At 44.6% G+C, this 17,491-nt stretch overlaps 1 protein-coding gene across 1 annotated transcript in view; it reads left to right on the top strand.

The window, feature by feature from the left end:
• Positions 1-17,491, top strand: part of LOC144769043 (protein-glutamine gamma-glutamyltransferase E-like) — a 175,096-nt gene that overhangs the window by 148,560 nt on the left and 9,045 nt on the right. Inside the window, exons 6-7 of the mRNA XM_078653038.1 lie at positions 7,741-8,070; positions 8,249-8,409. Of these exons, the coding sequence (XP_078509164.1) occupies positions 7,741-8,070; positions 8,249-8,409 (491 nt within the window). The remainder of the gene's footprint in view (positions 1-7,740; positions 8,071-8,248; positions 8,410-17,491) is intronic.

The raw sequence follows: 17,491 nt of genomic DNA, 5'->3' as shown, positions 1-17,491 counted from the left end.
CACTCAATTTTACAGAATCGGTAAATTTACCGATCGGTAAATTTACCGATTCTGTAAAATACAGAGTCTGTATTTTTACCGAATCGGTAAATTTGACATGTAGGTGGGACTCTTCAGAGTCCCACAAGCCTTACCGAATCGGTGTTTTACCATCAAATACTATTTGATGGTAAAATACCGATTCCGGTGTGCATGCACATGTGTGCATGCACACCTCTGCCATATGACAGGCAGACCTGCCCTTGGGGCATGTATGCCTGCCACATGGCACCCGAGCCTGTTTTGGGGGGGCCAGAGGGTGTCAAAGTGACACCCCCTGCACCCTTGTGAAAATCGGTATTTACCGATTCTGTAATTACAGAATCGGTATTGCCCATTGATTCCTATGGGCTGCAAGGCCCATAGGAATCAATGGGCAATACCGAATCGGTATTTACAGAATCGGTAAATACCGAATCTTAACGATTCGGTATTTACCGAATCTGAAATACCTACATCTCCCCCCCTCTATTTTACCACCTCTTAAATACCGATTCGGTATGAATCGGTATTTAAGAGGTGGTAAATTAAAATTACCTACATCTGGCCCTAAGCCTCAAAATAAACGGTGTAAATAGTACTAGGTGAAGGCAAATGGTGTTGTTTTGGTTGAAAGATTTTGATAATTTTACTCCAGAATTTACTTGTATAAAAAATGACCCTAATCTTCAGGATAACTAGATTGAACAGTCTTAATTTTTCTGAGCCCCGGTGCCTCTTGGGGTAATAGCAGTTTCTGTCAGGCCGGTCAAGATTTTCACTATTAACTTCTCAGGAATGGCTCGATACTCAGTAAATACCGACCTCCAGGCATCACAGAGTTCCCAAGTGACTCAGATGGGATCTTAGGGGTGCCGGGGGAGGAGAAAGAGGGCTGAAATGACAAAATAAAAATTGGCATCATTAGTTTACTGATGAATATGTACACCCATGCATTACCTCTCCTCCCTCTGTTATATACCTGATGTAAACGTGGGCAGTATCTCAGAATCTCCAAACAAATATTAACTTATATGGCGAATGACCAGGCCCTCCATATGTTCTCTCTAAAGAAATATGGGGAGAGGAAGACATCAAAAGAATGTTTTATGGTCCGCACTACTTCCTTGTTGGTTTCCTCTTGTCAGTGTACCATATCACACAATTCGTCAGAAGCAACTTTTCTGGAGGGTACATGTTATGTTATGTTGTCTTGTAAAGCGCATGGCTACCCCAGCAATGGGTCGTCCCAGCGCTGTAGACCACTGGGGAACCCGTCCTGGCTTTCCCTGTGAGATGATCCCTGCTGGGTATCTCCAAGGTGAAACCAGGCATCCCCGGTGTATGTGGGGGGCCGTTGTGGAGATGAGGCAAGCTAATGCCCAGAGATGCCGAGTGTGATCCCTGGTTAGAGTAGGCACCGAAGCAAGAATTATTGAGTCCGCTGACCCTGGTCCACTACCCTGCCGCGTCGGGAATTGAACCCTGGTCCCGGGCCGTCCTCTGCTTCCGGGTCTGCCGCCTCTAACCAGTGAGCCACACCACTCCACTACATGTCGTAGTGAGTCTCTTTTATGTTAAATCCAAAGTGAGGGCTCCCTTTAATAAGGCAATGAGTTGCCATGAAAGTTTCATTGCACTTGTTAACTGTAACACTACATGAAAAGAAAACAAGCTTCTGCAATGCAATAGGTCTCGCATTAACGAGAGTTTGAGCTATTGGATTGTAAATGTGAATGCGTTTTATTTATGTTTTTGTTTTTAAAACATAAATAAAAGGCATTTCTCATTTACAATGCGAATAACTTAAACTCTCAACAATGCGAGACCAGCTGCATTTCAAATGCTTGAAGGCATTGTGGAGTTGCCCACTTCTGTCTCCCATGTCTCCTGAAGAGCTCCCTGTTTGCTACGAGTTAAATAAACAACCAGGTGGTCACAACTGCGCACGAGACACCCTCCTGCAGTAAGAGAAACTCATTAAAGAAAATAGTGCTTACACACTAAAGAAAACATACTGTGTAATAACCAAAGTTAAAGGGCCAGTCCTCATGGGGGGTTACAAATAAAGACAAGGAGGTACTAAGGAGGGACTAACAAGCCTAATATGGAATCCCAAGCCAGTATTTACGAAGGACAAGGAGACAAGCCAATGCCAAATATGGGCAGAGAGTGGGCGGGCTTCAAGTACATACTCCAATACAGCATGGCTCGCATACCGGCGAAAACGATGCCCAGGCTCGACCTAAAAAACAAGAATCGCACTTCCTCAGACTTTTTTTCAGCCGAATCCTTAAAGAAGTCTTGTAGAACATTATTTCACTTGGGAATTGTTTTATGAATTCCATTACACTTTAGCATAAAGCAGAAACAAAAATATAGATGCTGATTCTGTGTATCACCAGAAATCAGAATAGAAATAACTGTGCTTGAAATGCGCTCTTCTCTGGAATTTAAACCCCTGCTGGGCATGTCAGCCCAAAGGAATGCAAACCCCCCCCCCCCCAAAGAGCATCCATTCAGTGTACCTTGAGGTATCAAGGAATGAAAGCTTTAACCAGGAGAGGCCCGTGCAGGTTAGAGTGGTAGTGGGTGAGGCAGGGTTGGGGGGGATTCAACAGATGACCACAAGGGAAAATTTAAGAAATCATTTTCCCTTGTCATAGTCTGTCGAATTCCCCCCCCACCCGGCCCCACCTCTCTTACCTGCATGGACTGAGGCTGGTTTCAGCATGAGAACCGCGTGCTATGGAACTGTCTTCACCACTAGAAGGAAACTGGACTTCCCCCTAGAACACCAAACTGTTAACATCAACCAACTGAACAATCTAAATCCAAAGGCAAAGAATTTCTCTCCAGGAGGACATGGTCTGTTAAGCCCGGCATTAAGAGACATCCCAAAAAGAACTGTCCCTACCCAGAAAAAGCATTCACAAGCAGAGTTAATTAGGCCTAAACTTCTGGAAATTACAGAAATATTTCCGGTAGACGAAGCCCCACTCAATCGTGGTCGAATTATTAGTCTGCTTCAAAAGATCCAACCGTTACAATCGCTAACGCAAAATGAAATAAAATTAGTTACGTTCCCGGAAAAATCAAAAACAACGACAGCAATTGTAGAATTCTGGTCTCCAGTAATTCCAGGAATTATATTGAAGGAGAGCGAGACCCTTCATAAATATGGTTACGATCTGACCCCAATATTACAGCACGAAGTTCACAAAAAACCCACAACAGAAGAACATCTTAAAGCGCAGTGACCGAAGCAAATTTCTAACATTATGACCAAGTCCCCAGACCAAATTGCAGAAAATGTATATGTCTCTATAAAGAATGGTAAAAGAGAAGTCTGGAGTGAAGACATCCCCAGCAAGGAAACAAAAAAGGGGGAATACTCATGGACCTGGATCTCGGAGACCCTGAACTCTAATAAACAAACCAAGGTCAATAAACTTCCCGTTTAACACAGGCTTGACGATCACCTCTTGGAATATAGCGGGAAAAACTAAAGAAAAAATGACTGAAATAACAAAAAACTGCCCAGCTATAGTGGCCCTCCAAGAAACGTGGTCCACACAAAACTTCAACCAAGAGAAATACTTTGTATACGATACCATTGCAGAGCAGGTTGAACGGGGACATGCGAAAGGAGGGATAGCGATCTTATTAAATGAAGACTATAAATGGGCCCAAGAAATAATACCAACTAATTCAAATAACCACCAATGCATTAAGATCAAGTACCGGACAAATCCTTTAGAAACTTTAAAAGATCTACTAATCTTTAACATCTATATCCCAAATGGAGCAAAAATGGACACACTTGCTTTAGAAATCTTAAAAGACATTGAACAAACATTAGAGAACCAAGGCTATCCAGCGTTCTTTATCATGGGGGATTTAAATGGGAAAATATCTAACCAGTCATTACAAAAATGGGCAGATTGGCACAAAGAAGAGGCCTTGGGTATCTCCACTCCACTACTGCCTAAAGAAAACAAGGCGGATAAAAGAGGAAAAATCCTAATAACATCACTCCCTATGTTAAATGGAGTAATACTGAATGGCAACGTAGAAGGCGATGTTCCCGCCTCATATACAAGACATGGTAATAGTAGTCCCTCACTTTTGGACTATATGATCTGTAGCTATGACCTATATGGATCAGTTGTACAACTCAAAATTAACTTTGTCCATGGTAGCGATCATGCCATCCTACAAGCAAAAACAGAGTGGAGAATACAATCTTCCTTGACAAATCGAATTATGTACAACCATAGCACAGTTCTGGCAAACCCAAGCCAAAGACGTATTCACTGGAATCCGGCTACATTCAACAAGATAAACAACATAATTGATTCAACGCAACTTCTGCAAGTAACCTTTTCTGCAAATCCGATAACAAACTTTAAAATGGTCATCAAAAAGCTAACACAAAAATTGCAGGAAAAATCGATTCAATCATTAACAACAAAGAATCAAAACAAAAGGCCAAAGTTAGCGACCAATACAAAACTTCTGAATAAACTGATAAGAGAACAGTTCTTAGAATATTCTCCATCTAAACAGCTAGAAATTAACAAAATAAAAAATCAACGCAAGCGAGAAAAGGGAAAAAACAAGAGAAAAATACAAGACCAAATTTTGGTAGACCTGCAGATAGCAGCAAAGCAAAATAACCAACGAGCCTACTGGAACATCATCGCCAAAGAAACGGGCACGAAAAAAGCCCTACAAGCTATCCCGGTCCCCCCAAAGGAATGGGATCTTTACCTTGCCAATATATACAAGCTAAATACCAACTCAGAAACGATCCATAATCTCACTATGAATGCAGAAATAAAACTACTAAATAGTGGAGTATCTAGCCCTTTCTCAATTGACCTACACATAAGAAAGGCGAGAACAACAGGAGCCTCAGGACCAGATCAAATACCGATCAAGGTCCTCCAGTGCAACCCCAAAGAATGGAGCAAGATGTTATCTCCCCTTTTTAACTATATCTTCACTACTGGAGAAATCCCTAAATCATGGAAGGGAAGTATAGTAATACCCATACATAAAAAGGGTACAAGGCTACACCCTGGTAACTATAGGCAAATAGCCCTCTTGGACGCAACAGGTAAAATCTTCACTGCAACAGTTTTAGATCACTTTAAAGACTGGGCCTTTTCATCTGGACAAATTCCACTATATCAGGGTGGATTTAGACCAAAGCATTCGGTCACGGATAACATTGCGGTGTTACAAACCATCTTAGATAAATACATGACAGCTAAATCTCAGGTCGTATATGCTGCTTTTATTGACTTTTCCACCGCATTTGATAGAGTAGATAGAGGAACACTCTGGAGAAAACTCGGCAAAATGGGCATCCCGGATAAACTATTACACATACTCATATCATTGCATACAAAAACCTGGTGCCAGGTTCAAATGGGAAGGGAAAAGGGTCTCACTAGTTCTATCCCGCCTCCAAATGGCCTAAGGCAAGGATGCCTTCTTGCTCCCTTATTGTTTTCCCTGTACCTTAGTGATTTGCCTCAACGTTTTCAGCAGATGTGTAACTTTCCTCCAAAAATTGCCTTCCACAAAATACACACGATGTTATATGCAGACGATATAATTTTACTAGATCTAACCCCATTTGGACTGCAAAGGAGCCTCCAGGCACTGTACAAATACTCGGAGGAAAATTATCTAATCCCGAAAATTGCGAAAACAAAAATAGTCCTGTTCTCAGGAAGGAAAAAGAGCATCAAATTCCATTGGTTCCTAGGGGAAAAAAGGGTGGAAGTCGTAAATGAATACACTTATCTAGGTCGAATCTTTACTAAGACTTTACAGAACAGGCCCCACACTCTGAATTTGACCCGGAAATCGGACATGCATGTGGGAGTACTTTTAAGACTGTACGCCGCTTCTGGACAAAGACACTTCTTCTCCATGCTTAAGGTATATAGCGTAAAGATTCCACCACACATCATACGCTCTGGAATATATACCAATAAGCCAATGGAGCTTTTTAGATCTAAAAGAAGGTAAGATCTTACGGAAACTCACAAAGCTGTCCCAGGCGGTACCAGTACAAGCCCTTTGCCTAGAGTATTCATTAACTAGTGCCTATGCCAGAGGAATTGCTAATATCATCAGGTGGGCATACAACCTCCTACATGCAGATTAAGGAACGCTCCTATCCTTGCTTAAAATAGAAACATTGGAACGCGATTCATCGAAGCATGTATTTACAAGAAATGTCTTTAACTGCTTTCAAACTTTCAGAGACTAATACTAACTTGCTACTATCCTGGACACCTGCCCACCTGAAACTCTTCCTAAAACATTTTACCCCAAGACTCAGCTTTGACCTTGACGTTCAGCACTGTTTTAAATTGCCTCTTTATAAAAATGTCGCTCAATCTATTGTTTTCAAGAAACCTCAACAGTATATAAAATTTAATCTTAATCATGGGGCTAGGAGATCGATTGTGCTGCTCAGATTAGGAATACTTCCGGAAAAAACACTAACACATAGGTGGCACTTAAAAGAAAGCACTAATTGTAATCTATGTAACGGTGGAGAGCAGGACTTAGAGCATCTATTGTTCACCTGCCCAAATGCAACAGTTGCTATGGCAAGAAAAAGGTTTCTACAACCAATCTACGCTAAATGTAGAATCAACACAGCTCACGAATTGATTATCCTATGTAAAGCTCCGCCAAATGAATTTGTATGGTATAACCTTTTTAAATTTTTTTAATTATTTTTAACTTTGTATTAGAATGAAAACTGTTTAACAAAGTGGTTTAAAATTGAATATGGTGTATTAAATATTTGTGGTCCTCAGTGGAGAACCAAATCAAATAAAATGAACTTGAAACTAGAACACCTGCAAAGAGTGGCTATGTAACACCTTGATCAAGAAAATCCTTTCCAAGAAATCATGAGTAATTATGTAGCATGAAGGGGAAAACACATTATCTTCTCCTCATGCTAAGATACAAAATACCAAACTCATGCTGCAAGGCGCGTCTCCCTTTACACCTGAATGTGTCCTCGGTCAGTTCCCTGGGGATTATGGTATATACAATTCTAGTTGACACTAGAATGAAACTGCCTGGTATAGTAATCATGTCAGTTTTAATCTTCAGTTATGTTGCCTGTCTCAATGTCACGGGGCGTGCCTCAAAATTGCTTCTTTGCCATCTGGCATAAATTTGGCTTCCAACAGTTAGCTTACACTTGGCATTACCAGCGTAGCACAAATTTGCGAGCAGACTATATGGAATAAAAGTGAGTTCCAAATTTGGCCTAAAATGAGCAATGCTTGCCCCTTCATAAATGTGCTTCTACCACTGACCATATATGAGTGTTTTCTCCTAGGCCTCAACATACACATCAATGTAAGCACCAGTTATCTGATAATGATGATATTGTTGCAGACAAAATGGAGGTTGTGCATTTCATAAAACCAGGCAGGGAGGGTTTGTTGAAGCAAACAAAATGTGTTCCGTAGAAGTCTTGCATGGTGTTTCTCATAAGGTCTTGATAGGAACACTTCAACTTTCCTGTTTCTCTCAGCATGTGGGAAAAAAGATATATATGCAGAAACATCTTCATATGAGTGCAATGCTGCCTTTGCAGCAACAGAATCAACACAATGCTGTACTTTATACTAAATCTGCTCATGGAGTTTTCCATTTTCTTTTGATTCTGCTCAGGTTCCAAGAAGGAGAGAGAAGTTTTCACAAAGGCATATAACAAGCTGTTTGGATCCGCTCCTCCACCTACATCAAGGGCGAAGGCTGCAGCTGATGCTTGTGCCGATGCCACTGCATCAGCCAAGCTAGATGTCTCAGGGAAATTTAAGATCATTCAGTCCATTCATTTTGGTGAGGATGTCAACCTGATCCTCATCCTCAAAAACTCAAGCACAGAGCATGCCAAGAATGTAGTGGTGAACATCTGCGCCTCATCCATGCTGTACAATGGGACAATGACAACTGAGGTCTCTGGGGAGAAAACTTCAGTCAAGCTTGGTCCTGCAGAAGGTAATTTACCATATAGTTGGTTCTTTCCACTTTCCTTCTTTGGCAGTTCAATAGTTAAGTGTAGTGTGGTGGTTTGCATGCCTTAGGATTTCTTTTATAATCTGTGTTATGTATGGAAGATCAAAATGTACAATTTTATTATCGCACTCATTTTTTGTCAATTGCTATATCTTTACAGAAAAGGAGATTCCATTTACGGTTACTTATTGCCAATATGAAAAGTATTTGTCAAAAGATAATTACAATGTCCACTTCAATGCTGTCTGTGAAGCTGAAGGGCAGGCAACATTTCTGGTGCAAAAGACAATCACGGTGGAACACCCTTCAATTAGCCTCCAGGTGAGAAATTAATCATGGTGCTTTATAAACAGGAAAGTGTGATGACTGAGAAACATATGGGGTGTGAGATGCGCCTGGCAACATTTTCCTTTGCTGGGTTTTGGTCATTCCAGGAACCAGTGTGACTAGTAAGGGCTTTCCTTGCAACATCTTTCCAATATTTAACCCCCTCCTTACTGTTTACTCATATGTATATCTGTCTATAAAGCACCCTACATGGATCCACAGCCATAAGATCATTTTTTTGGCTTTTTCTTGCTTCATTGTTTGAGCCGTTTGCTGTTTATTTGATGTCTCTTTACAAATCATTCCCTCACCTTTCTGCCATTAGTTTAATCATTGACTCCAGTTACTACTTTTGCACCCATTCTAAATGATCTGAGACATACCTCCTCTGTATATAGACACTAATGTTCACTTCCCATCCTCTAGCTTCTCTGACTGTCACCTCTTGCCATTTTTTGACTGAATGGTTAAATCAGAATTAGTTTTAGTGGTGCCTTCAAAGAAGGGTCCTTATTTCTTGGCTGCAGGTGATTTGGCTGAGTTTGTTTATGTGGAAATTCTAACATATCCGCATATGTACAGTAACCCAAAACACTAATCACCATATGACCTTTCTGTTACCTTTCATCTAGAGCACATTGGAAGGGGCATTACCCAATACTCTTAGATATATCCATTGTTATGGCAGTGAAACACAATATTTTAGTCTGAGGGTTGATTGAAGATAGGGTAGTCCTTCGGGGATCAATGCGAGGGCAAGATGGTCGCCGAGTAGGAACTCTCCCAACGAGCTCCCGGGTTGGGGAATACAAAATCGGTATTTATCCCCTGGTTTACCCGACCATCCGACCCCTTTTTTACCATCTTCAACTACTGATCAAAGGAAACTAAACAAAATTACCTCTAAAGTGGCTTGCCTCTAGAAATTGACTCACCAAGGATCCGACTGGCCCGCACTGTGTCTTCATGGCTGTTTGGCTCCCAGATCGCTTTGGTCGCCCTAAGTGTGGCAGGGTATGCTCAGACGTGAGTCCCTTGCTCACTTGGCCACTGGAATCAAGATAGCCTGGCTGATGAGGATTATGAATCCGAAACTGGTCCCAGGATGCTTGTTTCCGGTCCATGGAAGACATGGCTTGGCAGTTCGGGCTGGACTGTTCCCATGAGGCAACGGGTCAGACTGATTTGCATATAGCCATGTCTGAAATGGGGTGGCTGAGTGGGCTAAAGAATGGTGATGGATTAAACCCAGATCAGTTGACTGGGGGTGAGTGTTTGATTTGCTCAAACGCTCCGTCCATCATCCCCTTTTGTGTCGCTTTGTTCACCCTAAGTGTGGCAGGGTATGCTCAGACGTGAGTCCCTTGCTCACTTGGCCACTGGAATCAAGATAGCCTGGCTGATGAGGATTATGAATCCGAAACCGGTCCCAGGATGCTTGTTTCCGGTCCATGGAAGACATGGCTTGGCAGTTCGGGCTGGACTGTTCCCATGAGGCACAGGGTCAGACTGATTTGCATATAGCCATGTCTGAAATGGGGTGGCTGAGTGGGCTAAAGAATGGTGATGGATTAAACCCAGATCAGTTGACTGGGGGTGAGTGTTTGATTTGCTCAAACGCTCCGTCCATCATCCCCTTTTGTATCGCTTTGTTCGCCCTAAGTGTGGCAGGGTATGCTCAGACGTGAGTCCCTTGCTCACTTGGGCACTGGAATCAAGATAGCCTGGCTGATGAGGATTATGAATCCGAAACCGGTCCCAGGATGCTTGTTTCCGGTCCATGGAAGACATGGCTTGGCAGTTCGGGCTGGACTGTTCCCATGAGGCACAGGGTCAGACTGATTTGCATATAGCCATGTCTGAAATGGGGTGGCTGAGTGGGCTAAAGAATGGTGATGGATTAAACCCAGATCAGTTGACTGGGGGTGAGTGTTTGATTTGCTCAAACGCTCCGTCCATCATCCCTTTTTGTATCGCTTTGTTCGCCCTAAGTGTGGCAGGGTATGCTCAGACGTGAGTCCCTTGCTCACTTGGCCACTGGAATCAAGATAGCCTGGCTGATGAGGATTATGAATCCGAAACCGGTCCCAGGATGCTTGTTTCCGGTCCATGGAAGACATGGCTTGGCAGTTCGGGCTGGACTGTTCCCATGAGGCACAGGGTCAGACTGATTTGCATATAGCCATGTCTGAAATGGGATGGCTGAGTGGGCTAAAGAATGGTGATGGATTAAACCCAGATCAGTTGACTGGGGGTGAGTGTTTGATTTGCTCAAACGCTCCGTCCATCATCCCCTTTTGTATGGCTCCCAGATCACGCCAGCCGAAGCTGTCCTGAGGTGCCCAACAGCAATCCGACACTGGTGCCAGGAACAGGCCCACCGGTGCCTCAACAAACAGGGACTGGAGGCACTGTTCAGCTCCGGCCTGACCTGTGGAGCTCTCTGGTGATCCAACGCCTTCCCCTGGCCCCCTTCCGGTTCTGGGACTCTCAGGCCCTTGCCCTCCAATGCCTTCCTCCTACAATCTGTGCCCTCCTTGCTGCTCAGCTCCCAGATCATGCCAGCCCGAATCTGTCCTGAGGTGTCCGACAACAATCCAACACTGTTTTTTCTTGGTGCCAGGAATGGCCCACCGGTGCCTCAACGAACGGGGACTGGAGGCACTGCTCAGTTCTGGCCTGACCTATGGAGCTCTCCGGTAATCCGACGCCTTCCCTCTGGTACCCTGATGGCTCTGGGGCTCACAGGGCTTTGCCCTCCGAAGCCGTCCTCCTACTATCTGTGCCCACCTCGCTGCTCAGCGACCGGATCACGCCAGCAGAAGCTGTCCCGAGGTGTCCGACAGCAGTCTGACACCGTTTTTCTTGGTTCCAGGAGCGGCCCCCCGATGCCTCATCAAACGGGGACTGGAGGCGCTGTTTCAGCCCCTCCTGTGGTGCTCTCCAGTAATCCGTCATCTTCGTCCATGCCCCCTGCCAGGCCTGGGACTCAATGGACCTCGCCCTCCGAGGCAGACCTCCTGCAATCTACTGCATGGTCTTCTGCGCTCCCACCCAGGAAATAAAACCTTGGGTGCGCTTCTCCACGTAACAGGGAAGTGAGTCATTCCCTGGCCTTGACCTCTCTCGAGCGTGAACCCTCCAGAACTCATCCGGCTGTGCGAGGGTGAGTTTTGTGTCCGAGTCAAAGGAGTCCACCACCCCCAGTCTCAGTAAGTCTAAGCTGGCCTGGCATCAGCCCCACTGCTCCACTTGCCTTACAAATTCTATCGGGGCTCCAGAGCACCTCTCAACCATCTCCCCAGCTGCTGAATTTGTTGCCTGATGCTGCAACTGGCCTGACCCCGACTGTGGCATTGCTAAATTCCTGCCGGTTTCCATCTTTGCGGATTCCTTGGTCTTGTCACGCCCCCATGGCCCCAAGCCCTGACAAATACCTCCAAATGGCAACTGATCTCCCCCCCACTTGCCTAATGATTCTACTGGGGCACCGGAGCACCTCTAAACCATCTCCTCAGCTGCTGAATTTGTTGCCTTACCCGGAAACCGGCTTGACCCCACACTGTGGCATCATTAAATTCCTGCCGGTTTCCGTCTTTGGGGAATCCTGGCCTTGTCACAACGCCATGGCCCCTGAGCCCTGACAAATCCCTCCAAAATAGCGACTGACCTTTCCCCTCCACTTCTGAAACTGCAGACCTCTACCATCTGTCTGCTTTCTGGAGGAGGTCCATGACTTGATCTGCCTCCTCTACCTATGAGCCCTCGTTTTCCACGGACTAATGAGCGAGCCCCTGGGCTTTTCTGTCTGGATACCATCGCTGCGTCACCTTCACCCTCTCCTAACATATTGACTCTGTACTTTTGACTCTGACGTTGTTGATCTAATTTCTGTGCTGCTCGTTTTTACTTATTTCCTCATTGCTAATTAGTTTGATCTCTAAACACTAGTAACTGCATGTAATAATCTGACTGATGCTAAAATGCTCTATTTAAAGTGCCCAATTTTTGTTGTTCTTTTTATCTTTTACTAATTTTAATTTTGTTTCTCTTCTTTCCTATTGCCACTCTGCTAAGTAGTATGATCTCTACACTACTCTGGTGCTACTATGGCGATTTGTTTCTCTCACCCCCAGTAGGAATGATACTCCCTATTAGAACACTTACTCATATTTCCTCAAGTCCCCCTAAATACTTCTCCCACTACTCCTTCCAGCATCCAACCCCATCCAGGTCTTTAATCTCATTCTAATACTTTCTAATTTTATCATGCCAAATTGTCAATCCGCCCTCCTGTATTTTTCCCACTCACTTTCTTTCTCCCACTGACTTTACACTCCTGTCACTAAATCTCCTTATCCTTTCCCTCAAGCACATACCTCACCCTCTTACATCAACCCCCCTACGCCTTGCTCCTCGCTGTCACCTAAATCTCTTTACATCACTCCCTCCCTTCTTTTCTCCCAGACTCCTCCACCTAACTGACTGATCGTCCCACCTCAATCCCGTTCTTACGTTCCACCTCTATCCCGCTCTCACCTCCAAAGACCCCTCCCTCACCAAACATGGCCCAACTCTTGGACCATTCCTTACCCTCCTCATCCTTCCACAAATACCTAGAAATTTTTTAAACATAAATTACTAATCCGGCATCCTGAAACCCTAATTATTGATACCTTTCACAGCCTCATGTCCCCTATAAAAACCAACTACATTTTCTACTCCAAACGACCATCCAAACGGAAAAGCACCTTCCTACGCCCCCTCCCAGTATCTTAATCAAGCAAAAAACCTTACGGTTTCAAACTGTCTACTACTTTTTCTCAAATTTTTCAAGGTGAAAAGGACATCTCCATTTTCAAAACTGGTAACTTCCTGATAAGAGCCTCCGAACATCACCTCACCATCTTCGAGCACCATTTAAGCACCCTATCCCACCAGTTGTCCATACCTACTCCTCACCCCACATCTTCCCAACCCCAGAACCCCTCCTTGTTCTCCCCTGCCTTCCCGATGCCAACCCTTCACCCCTAGACGTATCAAACCTTAATGATATATCCCATTCTATTTATTTATTTTATTTATTTTTTGCTATTTTTAAAGCGCGCAAATACCCATACAGGTGTCTCGGCGCTGGTGATCACAGAACTCCCTACACTTTGACGGAATGGTTAGGCAGAAGAGAAAAGCCATGTCTTGAGGCTTTTTCGGAATTTAAGGAGCGTGGGGGCGGTTTTAATATGGAGTGGGAGGGTGTTCCACAATTTAGCAGTGGCTGTAGTGAAACACCTGTCTCCCCAAGTGGCCTTTTTTGTCCGAGGGACATACAGCATGAAAGCTGTGGAGGATCGAAGGAATCTGCGTTGCTCCAATGGACGACCTCTATTCTATCACCCTCTCTTGAATCCACTCTGAAACATCTCTAATTCACACACCATCCCCCAAACTACCATGCCCCCAATGACCGGTATCCTCCAACCCCTAAACCCATCTGAAACCCCTCTCCTTCCCCCAAGCTCCCCTCCTAGCTCGCACTATTATACCCCTCATGCCCCTACTCCTCCCTCCGCCGAACTACACTCCAACCCCCAAACCTGATGTTGCGTCTCCCCCCACCCCTTATGCCCTTTCCGCTCCTCACTTCCCATCTCCTACCTCTATAACTGTCCTGTCCTTCTCCATGCTCCTCCCTCCCTCCCAAAGGCGGATCACTCCTCCCTCCTCCTTCCTCTCCCCAGGCCTCCCCCACTACCACTGTCTCAGTACTCCTCTCACCCCCCCCTGCCTCCCACCCTCTATGAACACCAAACCTCCTTCCCCGGACAACTCAGTACATACCTCCTCCCCTCCTTCTGCCCCAACCACATCCCACCTCACTCTTTTAACCCAGTCACTTTGCAACATTGACTGCAATATTTCTACCTTGGTTACCGAACTTGTCCGACTTGGGAGAGGATTTCAAAAACTTCAAATCCCTCAACCCTAGAACCCGCCCCTCTTGGTCCTCCTCTACATGCTATGGCCCTCAAAAGCTCCCTTATCCCAAACATTGGAAAACCACGCCTCTACACAACCATACACACAGGCCTCTTCGCACCTTGAGTGACTACTTCACTTCTGACCTCTCCGACTTCTGCAACTCCTACCTAAAAAATGCTCACTTAAGGATCCTTCTTTTCCTCACTCCAACATCCCACTTATTATGGGATTAGCAGAATCCACTCTTTTCCCAGCTCCCCCAGACACCCCCCTCAACTTAACTCCATTCACTCGTGCTATACCCCGAAAATGATCCCTAAACCCCTGGCCTGCATGCTCGTGAACTGCCGCTCGGCTGTTCGACTTGCAACAGAAATATCTAAAACCATTCTTAGCGAAGATATTGAAGTCGCCTTCCTCACGGAAACCTGGCTCAAAGATCACTCAAGACCCACCCTCGACTTACTCTCCTCCCCTCCCTGGGTTACTCTATCATCAGAAAAGACAGACCTGAGAAAATAGGAGGTGGTTTAGCAATTATCTTTAAAAATGAACTCCTGCTCTCCTTAGTCAGGAACACAGACTATACAACCTTCGAATACCTTGGAGCCAAACTTAAGATTTAAGGCTCTCCCCCAATACGACTACCCAATATCTACCACCCACCTGGTTATCCTCTTCCCTTCACTGAGGAACTATCTGCTATCTGACCTTATGCAATTGTTATTTTCTAACTCTAAAAATCTCTTCCTTGGAGATTTTAACCTTCACTAGAACGAACCCGAGGATCCCACAATCAACCTTCTCACTAATCTTCTCAAGATTAGCGACCTCAAACAACTTTGCCATTCCCCAACCCACTCTAAAGGGGCTATTCTTGACGCCATAATTTCAAACACTGACTTGGCATCCCTATCCAACATCTTCCCAATTGACTGGTCTGACCGTCACCTCATATTGTTCATGATTTCCCCTTCAGCACCTCCCGCCCCAGCTAAAAACAACAAAGCCACAATAGTGACCAGAAATCTTAATCATATCCCCCTGGTGTACTGGAGTCCAAACTCTAAACTCAACTTCGTCTCACCCCACCCTCTCTCAATGCCAATAAGCTCACTGAGCACTTTAATAAAACTGACTCCGAGGTTTTAGATCAACTTGCCCAGCCCAAACTTAAAACCCAAAAACATATCCCTTCCAAATCATGGTTTAACTCAGACCTCAACAATGAAAGACATGCACTTAGACTAGCTGAAAGAACATGGAGACCACGCCCTTCCCCCTCCCATCCTGCCCTCCTTAGAACCGCTAGATCTACCTGAAAGAAACACATTTTCTCTGAAAAGGAATCTTTCTTTCGTTCACAACTCGCCCGTGCCAAAAACAGACCCAGAGAACTGTTGAACATTGTTAGAAACCAAACCAACCCTCCCCTGCCCCCTCAACTTGACGGCCTCCACTAAGAATGTGAAGAAATGGCGAACTTCTTCCCCGAAAAAAATTGCCAAAATTGATCAATCCTTCCTTTTAACTCAGATCCCTCCCACCCCCCAATTATCCTTTGATGGTACCTCAAAACCACCCTCCCCCTAATTTTACCCCCGCTTCCTCCCCAAACCTACTTTCCTCAACCCCTCCTGAATCCTACCTCACCAACCCCAAGCTTAAAATAATGCCTCCTGGCAGAATTTCCACTCCGTTTCGGAACTTGAAGTTTTTAACATTTTATCCAAATTAAAACCGTCCTCTCATACAAAAGACCCGCTCCCATCTACCCTCGTCCAAGATCTAAAGCACATCATTGTCCCTTATTGGACCAATATAATCAACTCCTCCCTTTCCACGGGGTGCATCCCTGTCTCCCTCCAACTCGGACAAATCACACCCATTCCAAAAAAAAAAAAAAACGAACCTAACGAACCTCCGTCCTATCTCCAACCTCCCCCTTCTTTCCAAAGCCCTTGAAAAATGTGAACTACTTCTATTGGATAAACACATTGACACTTACAACCTGCTCAACCCCCTACAATCTGGCTTCCGTAAAGGCTGCAGCACTGAAAGTGCATTGCTAAATATAGTTGATGACATCCACCACGACCTGGATAAGGGTGGGACCTGCCTACTCATTCTCCCCGACCTCACTGCTGCATTTGATACAGTTAACCATTCAACCTTGCTTAACACACTCAAAGATTGTTTCGGCCATAATGGCACTGTCCTAAACTGGTTCGCCTCCTACTTCCAACACAGAACCCAACACATTCAATTTCAAAAGTGCCTCTCTTGCCCCACACCAGTCGTAATCATAAATCCAATGTGCTATTAAAGAGGATTCCTAATTACAAGGCTATAGTACCAAACATGACTTTTCTACTCTTTATCAATCAGGAATTGCATGTAATAAATGCATTAAGGAGTTTCCAATGTTAAACTATGAGAGTGGTAGGCCTCACAGTAGTAAAAAACACATTTGGCATTTTTTCACTATCACGACATGTAGAACTAAAATGTACATGTCCTGCCTTGTTCTTACACAGCGGCCTACCCTATGAACTACCTAAGTCCTTCCTTAGGCATTCTGTATGTGTAATAAAAGGGGAGTTTAAGGCTTGGCAAGGGGTTTCAAATGGCAAATCGACATGGCACTCAAACTGCACAAACAGGCTCTGCAGCAGCAGTCCTGAGTCATGTTTAAATGGCTACTGAAATGTGTGGCAAAATCAGTGTTGCAAGCCCTCTAGTAGCATTTAATTAACAGGCCAGGGACACATATAGTGCACTTTACTATGGTCTTATAAGTAAATTAAGCATGGAAATTGGGGATATGCCAATATAACCGTGTTTTAGGGAATGAGCACATGCACGTTATTGTGGGTCAGGAGTGGTACGGTGCCAAAAGTATTCAAGCCAACAAAAACAAATTCAGTAAAAAGGGGAGAAGCACAGTAAAAAGTTTGAGGGGCAGGTCCAAAAGCAATGTATAGAGAGACAAGAGTGTGTGAGGTCCAGCGGGCATGTCAGATCACAATATAATACCACCAATCAACTGCCTTGGCATAACTGAAATACAGATGGTGGTAAAAAGCCAGAGAGGGAC

Source organism: Lissotriton helveticus, chromosome 7 (assembly GCF_964261635.1).
Source record: "Lissotriton helveticus chromosome 7, aLisHel1.1, whole genome shotgun sequence".
In the NCBI taxonomy this organism is placed as follows: domain Eukaryota; kingdom Metazoa; phylum Chordata; class Amphibia; order Caudata; family Salamandridae; genus Lissotriton; species Lissotriton helveticus.
This window is presented reverse-complemented; position numbering and strand designations above follow the sequence as displayed.